The 27,023-nt window shown below is 36.8% G+C and overlaps 3 protein-coding genes and 1 non-coding gene across 7 annotated transcripts in view; 2 read left to right on the top strand and 2 right to left on the bottom strand.

Annotated features, from left to right (window-relative positions):
• Positions 1-1,792, bottom strand: part of ift172 (intraflagellar transport 172) — a 31,121-nt gene extending 29,329 nt beyond the window's left edge. The window contains exons 1-6 of the mRNA XM_051875484.1: positions 1,625-1,792; positions 1,218-1,361; positions 975-1,087; positions 663-702; positions 513-578; positions 245-324 (exon numbers count right to left, since the gene is read on the bottom strand). Of these exons, the coding sequence (XP_051731444.1) occupies positions 245-324; positions 513-578; positions 663-702; positions 975-1,087; positions 1,218-1,361; positions 1,625-1,663 (482 nt within the window). The 5' untranslated portion in view covers positions 1,664-1,792. The remainder of the gene's footprint in view (positions 1-244; positions 325-512; positions 579-662; positions 703-974; positions 1,088-1,217; positions 1,362-1,624) is intronic.
• Positions 1,793-1,953: 161 nt separating this feature from the next.
• trnaa-ugc (transfer RNA alanine (anticodon UGC)) lies at positions 1,954-2,025 on the bottom strand. Its single transcript has one exon. It is a non-coding gene; the product is annotated as a tRNA-Ala (tRNA).
• A 258-nt stretch (positions 2,026-2,283) lies between these two features.
• On the top strand, positions 2,284-4,301 carry si:dkey-221h15.4 (uncharacterized protein LOC563950 homolog). 2 transcript variants are annotated; one of them, XM_051875154.1, is made up of 6 exons: positions 2,284-2,820; positions 2,961-3,095; positions 3,206-3,305; positions 3,438-3,582; positions 3,693-3,798; positions 4,027-4,301. In XM_051875154.1, exons 1-5 carry the CDS (start codon positions 2,455-2,457, stop codon positions 3,793-3,795), a joined length of 849 nt encoding a protein of 282 aa, XP_051731114.1. In that variant the 5' UTR covers positions 2,284-2,454; the 3' UTR covers positions 3,796-3,798; positions 4,027-4,301. The 2 variants fall into 2 exon arrangements, with proteins under 2 accessions (XP_051731114.1, XP_051731113.1); XM_051875153.1 differs by having other exon boundaries at positions 2,288-2,820; positions 3,673-3,798.
• Positions 4,302-4,926: 625 nt separating this feature from the next.
• On the top strand, positions 4,927-26,505 carry cad (carbamoyl-phosphate synthetase 2, aspartate transcarbamylase, and dihydroorotase). 3 transcript variants are annotated; one of them, XM_051874164.1, is made up of 45 exons: positions 4,927-5,345; positions 6,275-6,414; positions 6,530-6,659; positions 6,768-6,910; positions 6,992-7,133; positions 7,271-7,442; positions 8,451-8,636; positions 8,751-8,860; positions 8,997-9,139; positions 9,414-9,545; positions 9,692-9,925; positions 10,311-10,532; positions 10,670-10,858; positions 10,944-11,068; positions 11,165-11,298; positions 12,198-12,310; positions 12,411-12,661; positions 12,820-13,066; positions 13,181-13,279; positions 13,635-13,859; positions 13,963-14,145; positions 15,555-15,773; positions 15,882-16,049; positions 16,174-16,356; positions 16,606-16,710; positions 16,801-17,043; positions 17,181-17,262; positions 17,373-17,539; positions 17,637-17,801; positions 18,138-18,269; positions 18,400-18,601; positions 19,663-19,853; positions 19,942-20,082; positions 20,652-20,741; positions 20,850-21,006; positions 21,301-21,339; positions 22,002-22,037; positions 22,346-22,512; positions 22,622-22,696; positions 23,831-24,043; positions 24,775-24,900; positions 25,140-25,295; positions 25,398-25,499; positions 25,601-25,695; positions 25,842-26,505. In XM_051874164.1, the coding sequence occupies exons 1-45, from the start codon at positions 5,252-5,254 to the stop codon at positions 25,939-25,941; spliced, it is 6,768 nt and encodes a 2,255-aa protein (XP_051730124.1). In that variant the 5' UTR covers positions 4,927-5,251; the 3' UTR covers positions 25,942-26,505. The 3 variants fall into 3 exon arrangements, with proteins under 3 accessions (XP_051730124.1, XP_051730125.1, XP_051730126.1); XM_051874165.1 differs by lacking the exon at positions 21,301-21,339; XM_051874166.1 differs by lacking the exons at positions 21,301-21,339; positions 22,002-22,037.
• Positions 26,506-27,023: the final 518 nt, after the last annotated feature.

The raw sequence follows: 27,023 nt of genomic DNA, 5'->3' as shown, positions 1-27,023 counted from the left end.
AATTATTAAAAATTAAATAAAAATAAAGCTATATATAAATATTAAAAAAGACACACAACACAATTACTAAAACTTAAACTAAAATTAAAATGAAAACTGAAAATGTAAAGGCTAATTCAAAATATTAATATATACTATAATTGTATACAGTATAAGTAATATTAAATTAACACTGTAAACAAACCAGAAAAGGGTGCTTGGGTAAAGAAGCAAGCTTCACAGGGTTTTAAATAAGTATACCTACTTTGTGGTTAGTGAGACAACATAAGAGTCTGTTCCATAGATCGTGGAGGACTTGCTCGTTTTTGTATTGGCTTGTCGAACCTGCATTTGACATAAAACGTTCACAAAATGAATCCTCACGTACATGTCAAAAAACAAGGTTAAAGCAGCTGTCAGAGGGAATTGAGAGTGTGGAGAGTGTGGAAATGGACAAGGAGATGGGAAGGCCACTGTAATAAGAATTCTCCTCTCACAATGTTTATGTAAAACAGAAAATGGGCCACACTTACTTTTCCCTCTGCAAGTCCAAAAATTATTGCATGCTCTGACGGCCAAACCAGACATGTTACAGCACTCTATAGAACAACAACAAAGTTAATGCACACAATACATGGCACTTCAGTCTAATTATGTATTTTGTTTATCATCAGAATACTTACTGTTTGAATAAATTTGTTGCAAATAACCTTTTTATCTCCCCTGGAATAGAAAGCATTATACTAGAAATTAAAGATAATTCAATAAATCAAATCATGATTGTGGTATTGCACAGCTTTTCACTTGAAAATATGACTAGCAATATTGTTAATGGTGATCAGCTGTTTGTTAAATCTGTCTTAAAACAATGGCTTTAAAAGCGCACAAATACATTTATCCCAAGCCTACGCCCATGCTTTATGAATGACAGCAGATTATTATATTTGAAAACACACTAATTAATTAATTGATTAGTATTATACTGAGATACTTACCACTCCTCTCCAATTTTGTAAACAAATATGATGTTGTCTGTTTGAGCAACTGCTATCTTGGTTGAATCAGGGGAAAATGCCATGGACTTGACCACATAGGTTTTTTTCCCATACTGCAACAAATTACAAAGTCATAACTTTATAAATATGTTTTCCTGACGTACAAACATAGGTAAAACACTGGCAGGATATAAAACTCATTTTCATTGAATATTTAAATTAAATAATTTGCTGATAACTTACTTTGGGGTCTGCAGGCTTTGTGGTAAATCTGTCTCTTTTCTCTCCCTGCTCATCATACAATATAACCACTCTATCAATAGTGCACACTGCAAACTTTGCATTGTTTGGAGCCCAAGCCATACAGGTGACTTTAGCAGCTCCATCCTAAAGAAAAGAAAAGACATTGTAGACACAACACTATTTTCAAAGCAGAGTACTGGAGTCACTGAGATTTAATAATATTCGGTTAACATTCGGAATAGGATTTCTGTTGCTTTTTTGCACATCCTAATGGTTTACTTTGATATCAGGCAAGATACATAATCATCCCTGTGTTGCTAAGCTAAGAAGCGTTATCATGACTATAAATAGCGGACTGTCGAGCGCTAGTTAGCTAGCCTCGCTAAATAACGTGGTAAATGTTTTACCTGAGGTGTAAGAAGAGTCTTCAGGTACTTTAGCTGCATGCTTTACATTTATAAAAGACTCAGCGGAGTTATAAGAACGTATTTCTTGATACAGCCATGTTTTGGGTAATAGTTGTCAAGCTGAAGACATTTTGGTAAACATAGCTTTCTCCCTGGTTACCGTCGCCAAGGAAAGAACGTATGACGTAATTACGTAGAATGATGACGAGACGTGTTTGACTCGTTTAAAGCCGTTCTCAAAAAGGTTATTTTTGATCGATTAAATACTGTTTGATGACAGCGTTTACTAACGTTATATTGAGATAAATAAAATAAAGTAAAAAAAGTTCTGGAGATGCCGGGGATTGAACCCGGGGCCTCATACATGCAAAGCATGCGCTCTACCACTGAGCTACATCCCCTTCCTGTTTCATGCTTGTGTTAGTAGGATATTTAAACATTACTGAAAATAGTAATAAATTATTCTATTTTTTTGTTTATTTATATTTACATACACACGCGTGCATATATAACTGTATAATACAAATAACTTTTCATTAGTTTTAATACATTTATTTATTCACAGAAATAATTCCTCATTATGTGGCCACATGCTGTAATAGCAACATCTAAAATTAACTACACTAATGTACTCTAGGTGACAGGTCAAACAAACACCATTGTGACTGGAAACCAACAGATGGGGACTGACATATAAAGAACCTCTAGAACAAGCTGTACCTGAGAGACCCGAACTTACTGAAGCATGTTCAGAGAAGAACCACCAAAACAGCTATGTGAAAACACAGATCAAAAAGGAAAAATTAGTTGTGCCAAATTAGATCAGAGACATGCATAACCAGGTTATTCAGAGCTTTGAGAGGATACTTCACAATCTCTGGTTCATAAAAGACATTTTTGAGCTCATTCTTGGAGCAGTCTTTTACTTTTTTGAAGCCTTTGTTCGACTCTTTATTCCACGTTGCAAGAAAGATGTTGAGGGAGAGATAGTCTTGGTGACTGGTGCTGCAAATGGGATTGGAAAACTGATTGCCAAAGAACTTGGACACTATGGAGCAACATTAGTCTTATGGGATATCAACTCGGAGGCACTGGACAAAACAGCAAAAGAATTAAAGCGAGTATTGGATGTGAGAGTGTATGCCTATACCTGCGACTGCAGCAGAAGAAGTGAGGTCTACAGAGTAGCTGAATTGGTAAATAATATATTATATTAATTTATATATATATATATATAAATATATATATAATATGGAGAATATTTATATTTTATACCTTTAAAAAACGTTTAAAGCTTTTTATGAGGGGTAAATATGAAAGTGAAACATTTCAACAGGTTAAAAGGGAGGTTGGAGATGTGTCAATCTTGGTGAACAACGCAGGCATGGTAACAGGAAAATACACTTTCATTGAAGCCCCTGACAGTCTGGTGGATAGAACACTAAGGGTCAATGTTGCTGCTCATTTCTGGGTAAAGAAAAATAATTCAGCATTTTCTTCATGGTTTACATTCTTTATACCTCTGTTTTTATGTTATGGGAACAGTGAGCTTACTGTTATCTCAAATATTTGAATTCACAGACTTACAAGGCGTTTCTCCCAGCTATGCTGCAACGGAACCATGGGCACCTGGTCTGCGTGGCATGCCATGGAGCGTTGTTTGCAATGAATGGCCTTGCAGGTACATTTATAGAGGGATTTTAGAGATCATTGTGCAACACTAAATCATGAATGTGCAATGTCTTAAGTTTAGTGTTATATTGAGATATGATTTAAAAATAGAATAGGATTTCCCAACACGTTTTGTCCACAGACTATTGCGCAAGCAAGTCTGCAGCAGTGAGCTTTGCAGAATCTATTGCACTGGAGCTGCTTGTCCTTAAAAAGGAAGGGATCAAAACAACAATAGTGTGTCCCTACCTAATAAATACCAAAATGTTTGGGGGATGTCAAACAAAGTAAGCCAATACAGTTTCCATATATGAAACATTATTAGAGATTTATGTTCTGGTAATGCAGTATAACATTGATATTTTACTTTTGTTAAGGAGACCGTCTTTTCTTCCAGTCTTGGATCAAAGACATGCAGCAAAACAGATTGTGGATGCCATACTACAGGAGAAGATGTACTTGTTGTTACCCTCAAGTCTATATTTCTTGATGGCACTTAAGAGGTATTTTAGGCCTCTAAATACTTGTTATTAAAGATATGAAATCAGCTTATTTTTCAGTTAATTCATGCCTTTAGTCAACATTTAATAATTAAATAAAAATTAATAGTAAACAATTAACAGAAAATAATTGTAGCCTATTCAATATAATAAATGTCTCAAGACTTTCAATTTTGCACAAAATGATCTAATTTAACTATAAATTAACTCAACCTGTTCATGTTCTTGCAGTCTCATGCCTGCCAAACTGGGCATCATCTTTGTGAACTTTTTTGGTGGGATGGATTTGATGGATCACTTCAGAGGGGTCCCTGTACCCATCATCAGCTACAAAAAGCCTCAGCGCCAACGAAATGACAGCGTCAGTGATCCACAAACTCTTATCTATTACAACTAGCAAAAAGTTGCAGAACACAAGTGTAAATCACCAGTGAGTAATATGTCTGCTCAAGTTTACCTGTGAGCTAAGTAAAGAACTGTGAATAAATTCCCTTTTTTTCTCTGTGGTTCATTTGTTTTTCAAATTTATATATCTAAAACTTGAGATTCCCTACTTTGTGAGGACTTTTTGCTGGTCCTCACAAGGAAAATTGATTAAAAAGCATATTGAAAATGTAAAAATGCAGAAAGTTTTGTGTGATGGGTAGGGTTAGTGTAGGGGAAGAGAATATACAGATTGTACAGTATAAAAACCATTACGTCCATGGAGGTCCTCACAAGGATAGCAAAACAAACGTGTGTGAAGATTTACATAGCCTAATATATTAATTTTTGGTCAGCTTAAATGAGAATACCAATAGTTATAGAGGTACATTATATCTATAACATTTTCTGATTTTCACTTGTGTAGTTATAAAAACACAATATAATCTCCTTTTTATTTTGGGGGGTAACCTGGACCCCTCTACGTAAGATTCACATACATACAGGTTAAAATCCACGAGATCCACTTTATTATTTTTTTTTATGATTATTTCCCGACCATGCCCGCAGGTAAAATAAAAATGGGTAAAGTCTCATTGTCATGTTTGTGAATAAAGCCTACAACAATAGGTAAGGCCATCCCCCTCCTTTTGACGTGCTGACGCGTAGTGGTTTTGCACGCTCGTATAAAACCAGCTCAAGTTCACGCGCACGGCTCCACGCTGCTGTGACTGGAGCAGAGCGTGGACTTCTCTCTATTGACTAGACCTCTTTTGGCTTTAACCCACTTAAAACATCGTTATTAGCCAGTGAGCTTCTTCTACATCAGGACAGCATGTACTTTGGCCTAGATAGCCATATCTAAGATCTCATATATTTAATCGGTATCCGGGTAAACATCACCTTCAGCAACGTGGTTTTCACGTGGGAACTTCGGCGGAAAGAGAAAACATACGCACTTCGGTTCACATACTTTTAAGCGCTAGATATTCGCTGTAATTCTTTTTGCTTTTAGAAATACTAACACTTAGCCATGTCGGTGAAAATGGCATCTTTAGTATTGGAGGACGGGACAGCATTTAAAGGCCGTCTGTTCGGTGCCGTGTCCTCAGTGTCTGGTGAAGTTGGTAAGTGAAATAAAAGGAAATGTAATGGAAATTTGTGTCCCTATCAGCCCTATTTTCTGCCACTGCTCCTTATATTACACTTGTCCTGTCCTATAACCGGAAAGTGATTAATAAATATGAGATGAGCAGGAAGTAAGTTACACGTGTCTGATTTCGCGCTAAACGTTTCAAAGTGAACACTCCTCAGTAGCTACTTCCCAGGGCATGTTGGCGCCACATGTATGACGTCCCAGAAATTGTTTCGGGTTCATTCATTCTTGGTTTAGTGTGGCAAATCGTTTGACAAAAGTTTGTGATCTTTTGTCTTAACACAGTATTTTTATGAATGTTTTATTCGTCTACAGTAAGAATTCTGTAGTCACCATTATAAAAAAATAAAAAGAATTCTTCACTACTGTTTAAAAAGCACATTTTTTTTAATCTAAGTCCAAAAGTTTGACTTGTATAAATGTTTTTCTTTGAAGGCTAAGACAAACAACTGAATGCAAACACACATTTGAACGTCAGATGTCTGACTTATGTTTTCAAGCTAATTATTCATTTAGACATGGATATTTGCATAATGCTGTTGATACATGAATGACAAAACCCCTCTTATATCACACTGTCCCAATCAGTAGTTCTACTAGGATAGTCATGATCTTAAAATTTCAATAACAAAAGCTGCAAAATGTCACTGTTCTTGATAAATTTGATACCACAGCAATTGATATTATATTAAGGCCTCTTTATTAAGTTAAATTGTAACAAAATAAATCAAAACAATGGTATGGTACCTTTAAATCAGTAATGTTTTTTCCAAGTGAACCATCAATATTAAAGAACAAAAAATAAAGACTTGGGAAACCTTTTATATAAATATATTATTGATTTTGTACCAATGCACCAGTGCTTTTGACATCCCTAAGTCATACTTTGTGTGTCCTCAGTTTTCCAGACAGGAATGGTGGGTTATCCAGAGGCTCTCACAGATCCCTCTTACAAGTCCCAAATACTTACTCTGACGTACCCGTTGATTGGCAATTATGGTGTTCCTGAAGATGAAGATGGAGAGTTTGGACTCAGCAAGGTTTTTTCCTTTCTTGTATCCACTTAGTCTTCCTAATATTACATAATTCCTCTAAAACAGGATATTCTAACACTACTGGTATGGTTTCTTCTAAATGTTCCTCTTCGTGGTCTAGTGGTTTGAATCTTCCAGAATCCATGCTGCTGCTCTCATTGTTGGGGAGGTCTCAGAGAATCCCAGTCACTGGAGCTCCGCCAAGTCTCTGGATCAGTGGCTGCGAGATCAAGGCATCCCGGGACTCGAAGGTCAGTCAGTGCAAGCTTTGCTTTGATTTATACAAAGTACAGCAAGTAATTTGGTTTAGGTTTTAGCTTTGATCTGAAACACAAAAATTATTCTTCCTGTGAAATCAGGGGTTGACACTCGACGCTTGACCAAAAAGATCAGAGAAAAGGGAACCATGTTGGGGAAACTTGTGGTGGAAGGAACTTCAGCCAACAATATTCCGTTTGACAATCCGGACACCCGAAACCTTGTTAAAGAAGTTTCCATGAAAGTAAGTGGCTAGCTTTGATGATGTTTTCAGATAAATTTTAATGTGATTTAATTTTATTTAATGACATTTCTATGCCATCAGGAACCAAAAGTTTTTAATCCAGAAGGAACAGTGAGAATCACTGCCATAGACTGTGGCATAAAATACAACCAGATACGTTGCCTGTGCCAGAGAGGTGCCCGGGTCACCGTTGTCCCTTGGAATCATCCTCTGGACAGCAATGGTGAGCCATGGTGCTGTTCTCCACATATTGTTGAAGGATGCGTTTTGTTATATTTATATACTTTAAAGATAGTGTTGTCTGCTATTTTAATGGAATGATAATGTTATCACTTTTGTCTTGCTTCTGTTTCTCTCTAGACTTTGATGGATTGTTTATCAGCAATGGCCCTGGCAATCCCGAGTACTGTAAGGAGACTGTAGAGAATATACGGAAGGTGGCATGTGTGGAGAATCCCAAACCTGTCTTTGGGATTTGTCTGGGTCACCAGCTGCTATCTTTGGTCATTGGTGCAAAAACATACAAAATGAAGTAAGCAATCCATTCATCTTTTTCACTTTCAGCTGAGTATTAATTACAAATTTCTTATTAAAGGGATAGTTCACTCAAAAATGAACATTTTGTTATTTACTCGCTCATGTCATTCCAAACCTGCATGAATTGTTATTCTTTAGAACACAATATTTTAAAGAACATTGGGAACCAAACAACATTGGAGCCCATTGACTTCCACTGAATGGACAAAAATAGACTGAGACATTTCTCAAAAAATATCATCTTTTATGTCCCACAGAAGAAAGTCAGTTTTGTAATGACATGAGCGTGAAATAATGACACATTTTTTTGAATGTGGTATCTCTTTAATAGCCCTTTATCCTTACATTGGGTATCGTTTGTATGTTATCAAAATAACATATGGAAATAATCAAAATAATAATTGCATCTACAGGAAAATTTCATAAATTATTTTTAGAAAATTATTCTTTTAATAGTATAATGCCGTTATGTTCAAGATACAGTTTGAAACCAGTCTTAATATCTTGTTCGTTTGTGGATTTTTTTTTTTTTTTTTTTTTTTTGTAATTTAAAAAAAAATGTAAACATCATTACATCAAGATAAAGGTACAGAATAATTATAATAGGATTTTTTGCAATGTAACTTAACCAGACAGCATCACGTTATGGTCAGTGGATTATAGGGTTTTCAGAGAAACAAAAGGCTGGTTCCTTGGCATTTCCCATGCCATTCCAGTTTTCACGAAAAACCAACATGGTGTGAAATCTAGTTTATGCTGAGCTCAGCCGTCTAGACAAGAGCCACTGCGTTACTCCTGGGATAAGCGGCTGTGTTTTTCTAAGAGTCCTGGGATAGTTGCTTTGTTTGCTTGTGCTCAAGGCTGGATGTGATGCCAGTCTACAGCCCTTTCTTCAGAAGCAGATAGTCAGCAGGTTCATTCGGGGATGGTTTATGTCTGTGAAGCAATGTATCTTCTTATTGTGAATCCTAAAAGCTACAACTTCATTCATGGTGTTGGTTAGGTATGGTAATCGTGGCCATAACCAGCCCTGCATCCATAAAGGAACAAATCGCTGTTTCATCACATCTCAGAATCATGGGTTTGCTGTGGATCCTCAAACTCTCCCAAAAGACTGGGATGTGCTCTTCACAAATGCCAATGACCAAACCAGTGAGGGCATTGTTCATAACCACAAACCACTCTTCAGGTTTGCCTTCATTTCTCATTTGTGTGTTTTGTCTATATACATAGATACAGTAAAATTGGTATAATGGTTTTAATGTATTAAGTTGATGAAAATGTATATCTGTATCTTTTTCAGTGTCCAGTTCCATCCTGAACACATGGCTGGTCCCACAGACCTTGTTAGTCTCTTTGATGTGTTTCTGGATACAGTCAAAGATGCAAAAGAGGGCAAAGCTGGAAAATCAGGTGATCTGTTATGACATTGTATGCCTGTAAAGCAAAAGCATAATTCTTGTAGGGTTGTTTATATACTTGTTTCTTAATAATCATGTTTATATGACTAATTATTACTCATAAACTATAATTTTTAACTTTTATACAGTTAAGCAAAGACTAACGGAGCACCTCACTTTCCCTGGGTCTCCTGACCCGGAAGCATTTGTTCGACCTCGTAAAGTTCTGGTTCTAGGTTCAGGAGGGCTTTCCATTGGACAGGCTGGAGAGTTTGACTATTCTGGATCTCAGGTGAGTATCAAAGAAAAACCCTTGAGACTGTTTGGAGTGCAAATTAAGGAGTGCATCTCACAAGCCAGCTGTTTGTTTTCTCAGTTTCCTCCATTAATTTGAAACTTACTTGGTCTCGGAGTGACTATGTAAATGAAGCTTCCGATTGAATCTGGAAAGCCAACATTACAGGAGAATTTGTTGCACTGATGATTGGATTTTTCCAATATCATTAATTAAAATTAACAAACATCTTTTCTCAATCAATTTTTTTTTTTTTTTTTTTTCTTCCCAGGCTATAAAAGCTCTAAAAGAGGAGAACATCCAAACCATTCTTATCAACCCAAACATTGCCACAGTACAAACCTCAAAGGGCCTGGCAGACAAAGTCTACTTCCTCCCGATCACACCAGAGTATGTCACACAGGTAGGAAAAAGCTGTCCATCCCAGAGTAATTTACTAGGCCTTCTTTTCAACACCGATTTTGAAAACTGAAATAATGCTTTTAATGCAAAGTTTAGCTTTTGCAATGTCCCTGAGCTCAAACCTCCATCCTTCCACCCTTCAAATAGGTGATAAAGAACGAGCGTCCAGATGGCGTGTTGCTCACATTCGGAGGTCAGACGGCCTTGAACTGTGGTGTGGAGCTCACTAAGCAAGGAGTACTGGAAAAATACAAAGTGCGTGTGCTTGGAACCCAAGTGGCCGCCATAGAGATGACTGAAGACCGGAAGATCTTTGTGGAGAAGATGGAGGAAATCAATGAGCATGTTGCCCCTAGTGAGGCGGCCATGTCTGTTGAACAGGTTAGCTCATTAATCTACTGTACATTAGGGAATCTCATTATGTTTTTATGTCAAGGACTTCCAGTTTTGATGATTCACTTGCAAGAGACCCTCTTCCTAAAATATAAAGCCCTGTAATATATTTTCATGTATAGAGACCCATTAATGATGTTGTAAATAGTATGGTATTATAAAAGGCAACATGTTTGCCAATACTAAATAATTGTCTTTCTACTAAAGCCAAAACAAATAAAAAAAATTGTCATAAGACAATAAATAATACATTATTATTTTATTTACATTATTATTTAGGCTATATCCAGATTGTGCTGTTATTACTATTAAAATATGTTTAGTAATTTTCCTCAATGTATGCTTGGTCCAACTTTTTGTGTAATTCCTGTAGGCAGTGGCTGCTGCTGAAAGACTCGGCTATCCCGTTCTGGTCCGTTCTGCGTTTGCCCTGGGTGGACTGGGTTCAGGTTTTGCCAATAATAGAGAGGAAATGATCACGTTGGTTACCCAGGCCTTTGCTCACACATCGCAAGTCCTGGTTGACAAATCGCTTAAAGGCTGGAAGGAAATTGAGTATGAAGTGGTGCGGGACGCCTATGACAATTGTGTAACGGTACGAAGCACCTAGAGCTGAGGTTTCCCTTTTATTCTGACGTATACACTTTAATCCAAAATGATTTACAGTGCCTTCACATTTTACCAGTATATGTTTTAGCATGTTCTTTTCTAAATTGACATCTTTTCATTTAGGTTTGTAACATGGAGAATGTCGATCCTTTAGGAATCCACACTGGGGAGTCAATAGTGGTGGCTCCTAGTCAGACACTAAATGACTATGAATACAATATGCTGAGAAACACGGCCATCAAAGTTGTTCGCCATTTGGGCATTGTGGGAGAGTGCAATGTTCAGTATGCCCTAAATCCTGAATCTGAGCAGGTAATTCAGTCACTTATATCATCCAGGAATGATGGGTTTTTGGAAGTAGTGGTCAACCCATAATCTCATGCTTGTGTTTTGGCAGTACTACATCATTGAAGTCAACGCTCGTCTCTCGCGAAGCTCTGCATTGGCCAGTAAGGCCACAGGTTACCCTCTGGCCTATGTGGCCGCCAAGCTCGGCTTGGGAATCCCTCTGCCCGTGCTCAAGTGGGTTCTTTCATTAAAATTAGCTATTATACTGAATGTAATAGTACATTTGAGTATTGTTATTTTCAAAGTTGCTTAAAAGTGACTCTTTTCTAGGAATTCAGTGACTAATTCCACTACAGCCAACTTTGAGCCTAGTCTGGATTACTGTGTGGTGAAGGTTCCTCGTTGGGATTTGAGCAAGTTCCTCAGAGTCAGCACTACAATTGGCAGTTCCATGAAGAGCGTTGGTGAGCATCCTATGTGGAAAAGAAAATGCAGTAGAGATCTGTATATTATAATTCTCAATATAGTGATGTTATTGTTAACTAAAACAATTAAAATTAGGTTTTGTTAACTTAAATAAGGCTGAAATAAAATAAGTATTAGGGGGGAAAAACTTTTTTTTTTTTTTAAATTACATGAAAGTTAGAAATGTTGCCTAGTACTAAAATTACTAAAACTAAAATAAACTAAAAATAAAACTGAAATATAAATTAAGGCCAAATAGGAAAAAACTAATAAAAAATGACAACAGCACATAACACAATTAAAACCTCAACTAAAATTAGATTGAAAACTGAAAATATGAAAATGAATGCTTATTCGAAATATTAATAAATACTATAAGATTATATAAATAATACTAAAATACTAACTCTCAAACACTACACCTGCATTTATGGGAGCGTAGTGCAGCAGGTACAAGTAATAGGATTTACCAATTTTGAGTTTCTGAAATATTTTTGTACGGAGCCCCACACATGACATGCAAGAAAAAAAATTAAATTGTGCGCACGATTTACTAATTCGTTAGCTCGATTTACTAAATCGTGTGCATGATTTATATTTATATTTTTAAATTTATACAATTATTGCTTTTTATATAAGCTTGGCCTACATATAGCATATATTACCATTCAAAGCCTTATTTTGCTCATTTGGTAAACGTGATATTATTTAAATAGTGTACAAATGAAAAAATGGTGACATATTAAAAAAATGGCAAAGTTACATATTAATTAAAGGGGGGAAAAAATATATATTATCCTGTTGATTAGCTTCCCTTTTAAATCCAGAAGGTGCTGTCTGTGCCGAACACAAATATCCAGTATGTTGTGATCTCATTCAGCACTCTATTCCATCTTAGGAGAAGTGATGGCCATCGGCCGTAGCTTTGAAGAGGCCTTCCAGAAAGCTTTGAGAATGGTGGATGAGAACTGCGTTGGTTTCGATCACACCATCAAACCAGTGACCGAAGAGGTTTGTACTGAAGATACAGGTCCTCCATCTCACTCTCAAGTCAGATAAAACGGGCTGAAAAAAATACATGAAAACAAAAATATTTTGTCTCATATCTCAGGAGCTGCAGACACCCACAGACAAACGCATCTTTGTTCTGGCAGCTGCACTGCGTGCTGGCTACACAGTTGAACAGCTCTATGAGCTGACCAAAATAGACCACTGGTTTCTGCATAAAATGAAGAACATTGCAGACCATGAGAAGCTTCTGGAGACGTATAATCAAGATGAGAGTGCAATGCCACCTGAGGTCATGAGGAAAGCCAAGCAGCTGGGCTTCTCTGACAAACAGATTGCCCAAGCTGTGCAAAGGTACCTAGGAAAAGTGCTCTAGCAGAAAGTATTTATATCTGTGATTTATTGCATTTGATGTTTCTTTAGAAAAATCAAACAGTTTAAGCGTCAAGACTTAAAATGGGCTGCAGTAGACAACAAAAACTGTAAGGTTCATGCTCTTTCCCCCATTGCAGCACTGAGCTGGCTGTGAGGAAGTTAAGGCAAGACTGGAAGATTCTTCCGGTGGTCAAACAGATTGACACGGTGGCCGCCGAGTGGCCCGCCTTCACCAACTATCTGTACCTGACCTATCACGGCTCAGAAAGCGATGTGGTCTTCGAGCATCCCCATGTCATGGTGATCGGCTCTGGGGTTTACCGCATAGGAAGCAGCGTGGAGTTTGATTGGTGCGCTGTTGGGTGTATTATGGAGCTGAGAAAGGTGAGCCATCAAGTGTAAAGGGCACCTTTATGAGGCTTGAATTGAAGCAGGAAATATAAAATCATTAATTTGTGAAATTTCAGTGTGTATTTGAATGAACTATATATTTCACAGATGGGCTACAAAACAATTATGGTGAACTACAACCCAGAAACGGTCAGCACAGATTATGATATGTGCGACAGACTGTATTTTGATGAGATCTCCTTTGAGGTAAGGAATTAATGTGGATCTTGTGTGTTGTTGATAACTGAAATATATACTTTGAATCTCCTTAGAATTAGGGATGCACAGTATATTGGTACCCTATCACTTAACAGCTGATATTAGAGATTTTATGCTGGAATTTTAATTCTGCATATTCATTTAGATTGCCATTGTCTAAAGCTGACTTAAAGCTAATCTTTTAAACACTTTACTGTTACTAAATTATTAATGTCATCTTTAGCAAATCTCAAACTGAATATCCATATTTTATACTATACATTTCTATCTAAAGTAGCATTTATCAATTTAAGTTTTATTAATTATATCAGTTTTAGTTATTTACATCTGCTTTTAATCGCAGGTGGTGATGGACATATATGAGATGGAGAACCCAGAGGGAATTATTCTGTCCATGGGTGGGCAGCTGCCCAACAACATCGCCATGTCCCTGCATAGACAGCAGTGCAGGATCCTGGGCACCTCACCTGAGTTCATTGACTCAGCGGAGAACCGCTTCAAATTCTCCAGGATGCTGGACACCATAGGAATCAGTCAGCCCCGATGGAAAGAGCTGTCTGATATTGAGGTAAGAATTCATTCAACTTCAAGGAATACCATGAACACTCTCAAAAGTTCTTCTATAACTGCTTGTAACTTCAAATAACCCCTTGACATTTCTCTTGTTGTAGTCTGCAGTGGGTTTCTGTGAGACAGTGGGTTACCCCTGTTTGGTGAGGCCATCGTATGTTCTCAGCGGGGCTGCTATGAATGTTGCCTACTCAGATACTGACCTGGAAAAATACCTGAGCAGCGCTGTTGCCGTGTCAAAGGAACACCCTGTCGTCATCTCTAAATTCATTCAGGAAGCCAAGGTTAGTCAACAAACATCTCCCTCCTTAAGGCAGTTCCAGTTCTTAGTAAAATAAATGTGTGTGTATATATAGGAGAGACAGGAGTTAATTACTGAGTTATACAGTTAATAGTTGCAAAATGGAACCATTGCTGGTTTTAACATGTTTTTCACCACAACCGTCACCTGAGGTGTAAATGTTGTACAATAACTGTTCATTTCATGCCAAAAGTCTTGCTTTTCCAGTTGTTCAAGTTGGGAATGGAAGAGAAAGATTGCATGAAACTTCTCATATGACTCTGTAATTAGGCATACACAATATATCTGTACCATACTGGTACCACACAACGAGTGTGTGTAGTTATTTATTATGCATCAGATCATATTAGATATTTGCGCATGCATGTGTGCTCATTTCCTCTATTTTTACATTTGGTTTACCATTAGACTCAAAATGAGTATCCATTTTCAATACAGTATATAAATTCTAATGTTGTAATGCCTAAATTCACTTTTTGCTTTTAAAATGATACTTTTTTTTTTTTTTTTTTTTTTTTTTTGACCAAATATTATAGAATTTGAATATCAGCCATTTATGTTATCAGTCAAAAAATAATTGGATTAGCCAGAATTTTTTAATATTGGTGCATTCTTGGTGTTATTCTAGTACTAGTTTGTCATTTTATTTTATTTTTTTATATTTATATTGAGCGTTAATGTAGTTTTATTAGCTTTAGTTTTAAATTTAGGTTTAAATTTGAATTTAAAGGGTTAGTTCACCAAAAAATTAAAATTGTCATTTATTACTTGCCCTCATGTCGCTCCAAACCCGCAAGACCTTTGTTCATCTTCAGAACACAAATTAAGATATTTTTGATGAAATCTGAGAGCTTTCTGACTCCTCCATAGACAGAAATTTAATTACCACTGTCAAGGCGCAGAACGGTACTAAAGACATCGTTAAAATAGTCCATGTGACTACAGTGGTTCAACCTTAATTTTATGAAGCGACGAGTATATTTTTGTACGCAAAAACAAAAATAATGACTTTATTCAACAATCACTTTTCTTCTCTGTCAGTCTCCTACTCTGTTTACGTCCAGTGCTTCTGGGTTCTATGCCGACTCAGAATGAGTAGACAGAACCAGTGATTAATGACAGAATGTTCATTTTTGGGTGAACAAACCCTTTAAGTTTTAATTTTAGTTCAACTTAAATTTGTTTTGATAATATTTTTATTTATTTTTTTCAGCTTTTTCAATTGACAATTGTGTATATATAATTTTAGTTAACAATAACACTGATCCTTATGTGTAATATTAGCTTTAAATTCTGTAGTACTCTTTAGTAGTATCGCTGTGTAAGCTATTGTGGTGGCAAGCTTTGCACTTAATTTTGTAACCTTTATTGATGGCAATATATTGCTGTCAGGAAATAGATGTGGATGCCGTGGCCTGTGATGGAGTGGTCATTGCCATAGCGGTGTCTGAGCATGTGGAGAACGCAGGGGTGCATTCTGGAGATGCCACACTGGTGACTCCCCCTCAGGACATCAACCAGAAAACCATGGAGCGCATTAAGATGATCGTTCATGCTATCGGCCAGGAGCTTCAGGTCACAGGCCCCTTCAACCTGCAGCTCATTGCCAAGGTGAGTTTAATTTATTAAAATATTTTATTTTTATTTTATTTTTTCTAGCTAGGATGTGCGTTTCAAAATATTTGCTGCTGAAACTAAATCGTATGTGTTTGTCAACAGGATGATCAGCTGAAGGTGATAGAATGCAATGTGCGAGTTTCACGCTCCTTCCCTTATGTGTCCAAAACACTTGGTGTCGATCTTGTTGCCCTAGCAACAAGAGTCATATTGGGAGAGGAAGTTGAGGCTGTTGGGCTGATGAAGGGGAATGGCATTGTGGGAGTTAAGGTAATGAGCTTCACAATGTTTGTTCACTCTTTATGATGTCTGTTTTTGATGGGAATACTTGAACTGAACTATCCCAGTGTTTTCCAAAATCTACATAAATACTTGATCTGTGTGTGGCCCTCAGGTTCCTCAATTCTCCTTCTCACGGCTGGCTGGAGCAGATGTGGTTTTAGGTGTTGAAATGACCAGCACTGGAGAAGTGGCCTGTTTTGGGGAGAACCGATACGAGGCCTATCTAAAAGCCATGCTCAGCACTGGCTTCAAAATCCCTAAAGAGAATATTCTCCTCTCTATTGGTAGTTACAAGGTAACGAGTTACTTTACAGCATGACTTACTTGAGTTGGGCTATGGTTTAAGTCCAAAAAAATTACACTAATGACAATAAACAATCAATAAAACTAAGTTTAAGGTAGATACAAATATTATTTAGTTAAACACAATGCTATATTGTAGTGGTGCACGTTTTGCACATTCACTCTCACTTTCTTCAGAGAATGTATAAATCAAGTTTCTGATTGTAATGGAAAGAAATGTATTTGTTTTAAATTCTTTCAGAATAAGAGCGAGCTTCTGCCCACAGTCCAAACTTTGGAGAGTTTGGGTTATAAATTGTATGCCAGTCTAGGCACCGCTGACTTCTACACTGAACATGGAGTTAAGGTACCGTGAAATAACACAACAATAACAAGTGTTTGAGCAGGCAATGTATGCTGTTTCACAATTTCCATTTGATTATCTGTCTCTGATCAGGTGATGGCAGTGGACTGGCCTTTTGAAGAGGAGAGTGACTGCCATAATAAGGACAAACAAAGGAACATCATGGACTATCTAGAGGAGAACCATTTTGACTTGGTCATCAATCTGTCCATGAGGAACTCTGGTGGAAGACGCTTGTCCTCCTTTGTGACCAAAGGTTACCGCACTCGTCGAATGGCCATTGACTACTCCGTACCACTCATTACTGACATCAAATGCACTAAGCTGTTTGTTCAGGTGAGCAGTGACGTTCTCACATTGTTTGTTAGCTTTGAAGTCAACTACATGCTGTTGTACCCCTAAAAGTTGGAAGACTAAAGTGTGTGTGTGTGTGTGTGTGTGTGTGTGTGTGTGTGTGTGTGTGTGGTTGGCAGGCGCTGGGGCAAATTGGTCGGGCTCCTCGTGTAAAGACGCATGTGGACAGCATGACATCACAGAAACTCATCCGCTTACCTGGTGAGTATGGCAGCGCAGTTTCAGATGTTATTTGTTTATTGGCAAAGCAAATATATTAAATTAAGATGGTTAAATGATGGTTGATGCCATTCATACTTTCATGTCGAAAGGTTTGATTGATGTCCATGTGCATCTGCGAGAGCCTGGTGCCACCCATAAAGAGGACTTTGCTTCGGGCACAGCTGCCGCCTTGGCTGGAGGAATCACCATGGTGTGTGCCATGCCCAACACTAACCCTGCAATCATTGACCCCAGCTCCTTCACTATGGCACAGAAGGTAACATCAACAAATGACAGATTTGGTTGGTTATTAACATGAAAGCAAATGGGGAAGTTGTGTTTATAGGCTATTTTTCTGTCATGAATATATCAAGCTTGCCAAGGCCGGGTGCTGCTGTGATTATGCTCTTTTTGTGGGAGCGTCATCAGACAACGCTACACTACTTCCGTCCATTGCAAGCTCTACAGCTGGTCTGAAGATGTACTTGAATGACACATACTCCACTTTAAAAATGGACAATGTTTCACTGTGGATGGAGGTAAGGAGACCCGAGGATGCTGAGGAAACCTGTTTGACAAGTTTTTCACTTTAATTTATTATATTTATTTTAAATGTAGTTTTTATTTTAAATAAAGGTATTTTATTTTAAATAGATTTAAAATATAAATCAGAATTTATTTAAAATAAAAATATATTTAAATAAAAACAAATGTATTTAAAAAATTAAAATTAAAAATGGTTTTAAATGCATCTTTTTTTCATTTTCAATTTATTTTTTTATATTTAATATTTCTTTTTTTTTTTTTTTTGGTGATACAATTTGTCATGTTTTACTGTCATGCCACATCTTGAGTATCATTTTCTTTGCATGCAGCACTTTGAAAAGTGGCCAAAGCACTTGCCCATTGTGGCACATGCTGAGAGGCAGACAGTGGCAGCAATCTTGATGGTAGCGCAACTGTATCAAAGACCCGTTCATATTTGCCATGTAGCCAAGAAAGAAGAGGTACGAATCCTTGTTATTTGTGGTGGTCTAACAACTGCATTTTGTTGTACCTTCATGGTCAAGCCTTGATCCAGTTTCTTTACATGTTCCTGTGGTTTGTAACCAACTAAAATCATACGTTGTTTCTCAGATTCTGATCATTCGAGCTGCTAAACAAAAGGGTATCCAGGTGACGTGTGAAGTGGCACCTCACCATCTCTTCCTGTGTGAAGATAATGTGTCTGCCATTGGAAACGGCAGGGCACAAGTGCGGCCCATGTTGGGTACACGTGAGGACATGGAGGCGTTGTGGGAAAATCTAGACATCATCGACTGTTTCGCAACAGACCACGGTAATAGCTTTAGATTTCTCTGCTATGCCTCACATCTAAAGGGAACTAATTATGTTGGCTTGACAATTTCAAAATCACTGACCTGAGACCAAAATTGCCTTAACTTTAAAATTTGGCTTGAACTTAAAAGCTACATCTAGACCCTGTACAGACCTTTGTCCTGTTCTTTCCTACCGTCTATTTCTTTTCTATTATATTAGACAGACATTCCTGTGGTTGAGTTTTATTAAAAAAAAAAAAAAAAAAAAAGGCTATCAAGCTATGCCCAGTCCTACAAGATATTCTATTATAATAGGCTTTATTATTTATTTGAAACTACACCTTCAGATCTCTTCAAACTATCTTGACATTGATGCTAACTAGACATTCAAACTTTGAGTACAATTGTATTTTAAAAAATTTATAGCATTTTATTACGTAAGGCCTAAATAAACCCTTTTTGTTGTCAGGCTTACTCATACATTTCCATTCAAAATTTTAGGGTTGGTAAGTTTTTTTTTTTTTTTTTTTTTTTTTTTTTTTTTTTGTTAATGTTTATGAAAATTCTCTTATCAAAGTAGATTAAACAAAAAAAACAGTAAAAGTAAAACAGTAATTTTGTGAAATATTATAATTTACAATAACATTTTTCTATTGTGATACACTTTAAAATGTAATTTATTCCTGACAAAGGTGAATTTTCAGCAGTTTTCAGTGTCACATGATCCTTCAGAAATCATTCTAACATGCTGATTTACTGCCAGTTGTGCTGCTTAATATTTTTGTGAAAAACGATACATTTTTCAGGATTCTTTGAAAAGAAAGTCCAAGAGAACAGCATTTATTTGAAACAGAAATGTTTTCTGTTTTAACAATTTAAAAGACCTTTTGATCAATTTAATGCATCCTTGTTGAATAAATGTATTTAAAAAAAAAAAAAAAAAAAAAGAACTTTACTGATCCCAAACTTCAACGGTCGAGTACAGCAATTGATGTTCAAACCTGAGCAGTTCTTGAAAGCTTATATTTAGTGCCTTTTTTTTTTTTTTTTTTTTTTTTTTTTTTTTTTTTTTTCCTTGCAGCCCCTCATTCAGTAGAGGAGAAGAACTCTGAGAAACCGCCTCCAGGTTACCCGGGTCTGGAGACCATGCTTCCTCTGCTGCTCACAGCTGTCAGCGAGGGTCGCCTTACTATCGATGACATCATCAAGAGGCTCTATGAAAATCCCAGCAGAATATTCTCTCTTCCTGCTCAAGAAGACACTTATGTTGAGGTATTTCAAAGTTACAAAGTTCAGATAGTAAATTTCTGCCTGAAAACTTAATGTTTTTGATTTTCAAAGCGATGCTTGAATTTTCCAGGTGGACTTGGAGCAAGAGTGGACTATTCCAAAGCACATGCAGTTCACCAAGTCAAAGTGGACTCCATTCGAGGGCATGAAAGTGAAGGGAAAGGTCATGAGGGTGGTGCTCAGAGGAGAGGTGGCCTATATTGATGGACAGGTAAAGAGCTAATGGTTGTATACACTACTGTTCAAAAGTTTGGGGTTGTAAGAAAAAAGAAGAAAAATACAGAAAAACACAGTAAAAAGTTAAATTGTAATAATAGTATTTCACAATATTAAAGAACTCTTCTATTTTAATATTTTAAAAATGTAATTACTCCGGTCTTCAGTGTCGCATGATCCTTCAAATCATTCTAATACGCTGATTTGGTGCTCAAAAAAAACATGTCATGTTGAAAACAGCTAAGCTGCTATAATTTTTGTGGAAACCATTATTCATTTTTCAGGATTCTTTGAATAGTACAAACAACTTATATTTGAAATGGAAATCTTTTGTAACAATGTAAAAGTCTTTACTGTCACTTTCGATTTAATTTCGATTTCCTTTCAAAAAAATAAAAAAAATAATAATAATTAATAATCTTACTGACCCCAAACTTTTGAACCATAGTGTATGTTACTTGGTATCTTTTCTCACAAATTTAATTAATAGCTGCCCAGCTAAATTTGTCTGGAGCAGATGCTTGTCATCAATTTCTAGGCTTAATTGTTCCTCTTTCTTTTAAGGTGTTGGTACCTCCTGGTTATGGTCAGGATGTGAAGTCATGGTCAGCAGCCCCAGCAGGAACAAACGAGGTGATAAAGGATGCTTCTAAGGTAACGTTCCATAATTTTTCAACACCCTGAACGTGCATTATACAAATTAGAAAGCAAGAGCTGAGCTGTGAACACTGGCTAACAAATAACCCTGCTTGTTAATTACAGCGCGTGAGTGAGGCAATAACTCCTGAGCGCCCTCGTCAGGCAGCACCTGTTGATGTGGTCCGTAGCCGTGCGCCGAGCCCACGCCGTTCAGCTGGGGATGGGCGCTTCATTCTCCCGCCTCGTATCCACCGCGCATCTGATCCTGGTCTGCCTCCAGGTACTATAGGCCTGCAATGTTTTCACTCAGGGCTTGTGAATGAGTTTGTGTGCCAAATGAACCACTGTACTGTCAATAATCGGTTTACAAATTTTACTTTTTTACAAAAAAAAAAAAAAAAAACTTTTAAATTCAGACAGTGCTTCACTTAGACAATGGCAGTTGTTTGCTAGCATCAGTCGTTCGTTTGTTTGTTTGTTTGAGCATGCATGTCCCATGAACTTGTAAATGGTTTAGCTGAACTATTTGCTAGTCTAAAATCACATTTCAAGCAAGACATTTTTTTAAATGCAGGCTTCAAAAGATCTACCGTACAACGCCAAAAAGCATTGGGTAATGTCCATGTGATGTGTATAGTTCCATCAAATCAATATCGAAGTCTCATGATTCTGCATCTGTGTCTATGAATAAATTCATATCTATTTTTTCCATCTTCCTTATTATCAATCGTTCATCATCTTAAAATCAGCTAGGAAATAACCAAATTCACAATTGGATGCATGCAAAATACTACTAAAGCCAGATTTTTGTTATTAATGTGGTGATTCTACATTTACATATTGCCTGTTATGCTGGGATAACGGCATATATTTAAAAGTGTGTGTGTGTGTGTTAGAAATGAAACTATTATAGTGACCAAAATGATCACCGTTATCAATATGATCACGGTTTTGTTAAAATGTGCTGAAAATGTTCAAAAGGTACTGATACACACACACATTGAAGTCTCACAATGAAATCAAATACGGCTTTAATTAAAATCTGAAAGGGTAATACTAACCATCGGGAATTTTATCGTGGTTTATCCTCTTCCCGTGTGTGTGTAATAAAATATATATAATGTGTATTATTCACTTTTCAAGCTTTCAATCCCTTTTTTGGAAAACTAAAATTAAATGCTTTCAGAAATTGCCAATGCACTTTGTAAAAACTTAGTTATAATTATACAGTTATTAATCCATTTCTTCAAACTTTGTGCCTCAATGTTTGAGCAGCTGAAGAGGAGGTGTCATTAAGAGCACCGTATTCAGGTTTGATGTTTGTACTGATGTTTACCAGAGCTTTGCCACCCTTACCTTCTGTTCTCTCTGCCAATCTGTTTGTTCCTAGATTCATTTCATGGGCATATTTTAGCCTTTACACGAGCATAATCAAAACAAGACATGATGGTCTATTTCTCTGTTGACCATGCTTTGCTTGCATGCTGCTCCTTATGATTCAGGTTGATCCCAATGAGCTCTTATGCAGTGTCCTGTTTATTGGTATAAAGTGAGTTGACAGATACACAGCAGTGATATGTTGTGTGCTGATTGTGATGCTCTTTTGCTTCCATTATCAGAATTGGCTCCTCCAGCAGAGCCATACGCACACCCTCCTCCCCTGGCCAGGATCCTGTCACCTCAAGCCGGGCAGCAGCAGATCCTGCCCCACCCACAGACCTCCCCACTGCTGCACCCGCTGGTGGGCCAGCACATCCTGTCCGTGCGCCAGTTCAGCAAGGAACAGGTGACAACATGTTATCTCTCCTGTTGTCGAGTCCAGAAATATTGCTTTTGTGCATATAAAAGGATTGTATTTACAGTGGCTCATTAATCTCTCTGTCTTGGGCTTTCAGATGTCACACTTGTTCAATGTGGCGCATACTCTTCGTCTCATGGTGCAGAAAGAGAGACCCTTGGATATTTTGAAGGTATGCTGACTATTAGTAAAAAAAATTCTTCATGTTTTTATTTTAAAATATCAAGTGATATTTGTAAACAAAAAAAATATGTAGTCAGTTTGTGAGTCTAAATCTGGTTCTTTTCTGTGAATGTCAAAGATTCAGATCAACTCATGAGTTGTTGGTTAGAATCAGTCTAATGACAGAGTGGCTCTTGACTTATTGAATCACAAGTCAATACTTTCGTCAGGTCCATCTTGAATTGAAAACTGAGAACTAATTGCTCATGAGACTTCAGTATAATAACTGACTGCTTATTCATGTACTGGAACCATGTTAAATATACACATTCAGAATTCTGTCATAAGATACTATAACATTTTATGAAGTGACGTGAAAATTCTCTCGCCATGAAAATGGGCAGAAGCTGGCATGGCTTTAAAAACATGAAGTGACACGAGTGCTTTGTTTGTGCAAAAAAAAAAACATAATTTAACATTTTATTTACAAAATATTAATCTGTCGCTTCATAAAATTGAGGTTAAACCACTGAAGTCACATGGATTACTTTTTATGATGTCTTTACTACCTTTCTGGGGCTTGAAAGTGGTAGTTGTTTTGGCTGTCAGTGGAGGGACAGAAAGCTCTGATTTAATCAAAAACCTTAATTTGTGTACCGAAGATGGACAAAAGTCTTTGGAACGACATGAGGGTGAGTAAATGATGACAGAATTTACATTTTTGGGTGAACTAACCCTTTAATAGAATCATAGAGGAACAGAGTGGAACGAGCAGACTGGACCTTGAATAAACCTGTCCTGTAGACCACATTGCCTTTTGATTTGTGATACTGTCATTCTGTCCAGTAGCAGAGTAGATGTCACTGGAGGATTTGTAGTTTATTGCAGCCCATCTTGAACATTACATAAACTTCCCCCAGCAGGAGTATTTAACTGCTCAAGTCAGCAGCAGTCTGGAGTCAGGATGTTGTTCAATCTGGCAGTGACGTGTCACAGTTTGAAGTAGATCTCTTCCTTTAGAAATGGGCATCTGTGGCCCTTGGAAACAGAACATCTTTGCTGAAAGAGATGAAATGAACATAGATGGGAATAATAAGTTAATTTAAACTCTTCATTTAATTCTATTCTGCTCATCTTCTCCCAGGGTAAAGTCATGGCCTCCATGTTCTACGAGGTGAGCACTCGCACCAGCAGTTCGTTCGCAGCAGCCATGCAGCGTCTGGGAGGATCAGTGGTGCATTTCAGCGAGTCCACGTCCTCCACGCAGAAGGGCGAGTCTCTGGCCGACTCCGTTCACACCATGAGCTGCTACGCTGATGTCATTGTTCTGCGCCACCCCATACCTGGAGCTGTAGAAGTGAGTAACAAGTTAATGCATATTTAAAGAAATGTACACTACCTTTCAAAAGTTTTAATGTTTTTGAAAAGTCTCTTATGCTCACCAAGGTGGCATTTATTTGATCAAAAATACTGTTAAAACATTTTAAATTTCACAATATCACTAGCTTTCTGCTAGAAATCATTCTGATATGCTAATTTGATGCTCAAGACACATTTCTTATAATCAATGTTGAAAACAGTTGCGCTGCTTTAAATTTTTGTGGAAACAGTGATTAGTTTTTTTCCAGGATTTGTTGATTAATAGAAAGTAAAAAAAAACCAGCATTTATTTGACATGGAAATCTTTTGTAACATTATAAATGTCTTTACCTTCACTTTTGATCAATTTAATGCATCCTCGATGAATAAAAATATACATTTGTCCAAAAAAATAAAATAAAATAAAAATACTTACCCGGTAGTGCACTTTTTTGATAAGGAAGTTTTGCTTTTAAAGACATGGCATCTAAATTGACTCCATTATTTTCTTCATAAATATTCCTTGCTTGTTTCATGCACATTCTCAGTGCATGTTATTCTAAAAGTTTTTTTTATTATTATTATTATTATTATTATTATTATTATTATTATTATTATTATTATTATTAATTTCATAATTATTAAAATTTTTATTTATTTTAGTGTTTGCTACAAAAATGTATTTATTTTGTACCTCAGTTTAAACAGAAAAATGCTTCTGGTTTGTAGAGTGCAGCAAGGCATTGTCGGCGGCCGGTGATCAACGCTGGTGATGGAGTCGGAGAACATCCCACTCAGGCCCTTCTGGATATCTTTACAATCCGAGAGGAGCTTGGAACAGTCAATGGCATGACTGTGAGTTCCCATGGAGAAAAATATTCTGTCTTCTCAAACTATTAGCTCATTAGCTTGCGATTTTTCACTTGGAGCTGAAGTGTGTAATTTCTGTGCCACTAGCATCACCAAACAGAAACCGACAAACTGAGAATCCTCAAACAGAGCAAAGTTCTGATAATGACTTTAATAACTGCCTCTTTCTAACTTTTGGACCTTTTTTTTTTTTTTTTTTTTTCTTTTTTTTTCTTAAATCTCAGATTACCATGGTTGGCGATCTGAAACATGGCCGTACTGTGCATTCTCTGGCTAGACTACTCACTCAATACAGGATCACTTTGCGCTACGTGGCCCCCAAGAACCTCAGCATGCCCGCTGAGATCATCGACTTTGTGGCCTCCAAAGGCATTAAACAGGTGTGGCACAATCAAAATTATGAATTCAGAAGTGGACTTCTACTTGTGCTTATTATTTGCATTGCTTTATCTCCCTCAAATGTGTCTGAACTATGTCCACAGGAGGAGTTTAACAGCATTGAAGAGGCCCTCCCAGAGACTGACGTCCTGTACATGACGAGAATACAGAAGGAGCGATTCGCCTCTGAAGAAGAATACAAAGCGGTGGGAGAATTTGCTGATGAGATCATTGCATTTTTTGTTTCTTAAATATCATGGAGTTTTTTTTTGTTTTTGTTTTTTTTTAAATATACTTTTTCTGACAGTGTTTCGGGCAGTTCATCCTAACCCCACATATCATGACGGGAGCCAAAAGGAAGATGGTGGTCATGCATCCTCTTCCCAGAGTCAATGAGATCAGGTTTGCTATTCTAAGTTTAAACCGTCATGTTAAAATCAAATTTTCAGTAGGAGTGTCAAGGCAAATATCGGAAGCTACAATGCTGAATACAAAGTTTTGTTTGCAGTCTCTCTTAATCTTTTTTTTTTTTTTTTTTAAATATATAGTGCAGAGGTGGACACAGATCCTCGGGCTGCTTATTTCCGGCAGGCGGAGAATGGAATGTATATTCGGATGGCATTGCTGGCTACTGTGCTGGGTCGGTGAAAGGACCGTCATGGTTTAATCTTGGACATTTGGCAGTAAAGGGAAGCATTTTGTTGGCAACATACTGATTTCATGACTAGTGTTTATTCTGTGTACTCTCTGTATAGCTCTAGTAGGTGTAATATTTGAGGGGGAAGTACCCAGATTTGTTGTTCCTTTCAGTATTGACAATAAAATTCCATATACTGATTATTTCATATAAAACCACGGTGGAGTGTGGTTAACCTAGATTCATCCTGAATATCTGAGATCATTGCATTATTGTAGCACTCTAGAATAGCAGGCTGATCAGTTTTGTTTCGTTCCATTTCAGAATCAGCAAAATCTTGCAAACATAGAAACAATTTTACTACATATCTTACTGTTACAATTGTTAATGCTGTACCTTTTTGTTTTGCATTCAGAACAAGAGACATCATGTTCATTTTGACATTCAATTAGGAGACCAGACTTTTGTAACTCAATCCTCTTAGTGCAAATACAGTATGGTAGAAAAATTATTCTTCATTACAGAGTGTAACTTTTGTAATTGTATTTTTAGAAAATAAAAAAAATGCAATCTCAGACCTTTCTCTGCTTTTTAATCTGTCATTCCACTGCAACATCATACAATCCGCCTGCTCTATAAGCACACAATGTACTTGTACAAATAAAGGGAGACAATATCATAGAACACCTGCATATTTGGTAGAATGTAAGACCAAATAAACTTTTTTTTTTTTTTTTTTTTAATTGGATGTTTTCAATATTATTAATGCTTTGGTGAAGTTGTCCTGTATCAATTAAAATGCATGAGGAAAAAGTGCCATGTACACAAAACTCATTAAAGTGCACAAAAATGACATCCGTTAAATGTTTACATCTTGCCTAAAATTGACACTGAAATCCACTATTTCACCCCAAAATCTATTTTATGGTGTATTGTTTTCATTACTGAATTTTAAATAAATTGGCATAAATTGAGTAAAAATTGTTTTTATCATTTTATTTGTTATTATTTAAAGTTGTGTGTATAAACCGAAACCCGCTAAAAATAACTTAAACTCCTGGCCTACAAATTTACGTCATTACTAAACTGTGCG

The sequence above is a fragment of the Ctenopharyngodon idella genome, chromosome 20 (assembly GCF_019924925.1).
Source record: "Ctenopharyngodon idella isolate HZGC_01 chromosome 20, HZGC01, whole genome shotgun sequence".
Classification (NCBI taxonomy): domain Eukaryota; kingdom Metazoa; phylum Chordata; class Actinopteri; order Cypriniformes; family Xenocyprididae; genus Ctenopharyngodon; species Ctenopharyngodon idella.
This window is presented reverse-complemented; position numbering and strand designations above follow the sequence as displayed.

Coding starts and splice junctions, on each gene's coding strand:
- si:dkey-221h15.4 (XM_051875153.1), top strand. CDS start 2,455: ATGCATAACCAGGTTATTCAGAGCTTTGAGAGGATACTTCACAATCTC. Junction 2,821..2,960: donor TCTACAGAGTAGCTGAATTG/GTAAATAATATA, acceptor ACATTTCAACAG/GTTAAAAGGGAGGTTGGAGA. Junction 3,799..4,026: donor TTCTTGATGGCACTTAAGAG/GTATTTTAGGCC, acceptor ATGTTCTTGCAG/TCTCATGCCTGCCAAACTGG.
- cad (XM_051874164.1), top strand. CDS start 5,252: ATGTCGGTGAAAATGGCATCTTTAGTATTGGAGGACGGGACAGCATTT. Junction 13,067..13,180: donor GTATTATGGAGCTGAGAAAG/GTGAGCCATCAA, acceptor TATATTTCACAG/ATGGGCTACAAAACAATTAT. Junction 20,083..20,651: donor TGGCCTATATTGATGGACAG/GTAAAGAGCTAA, acceptor CTTTCTTTTAAG/GTGTTGGTACCTCCTGGTTA.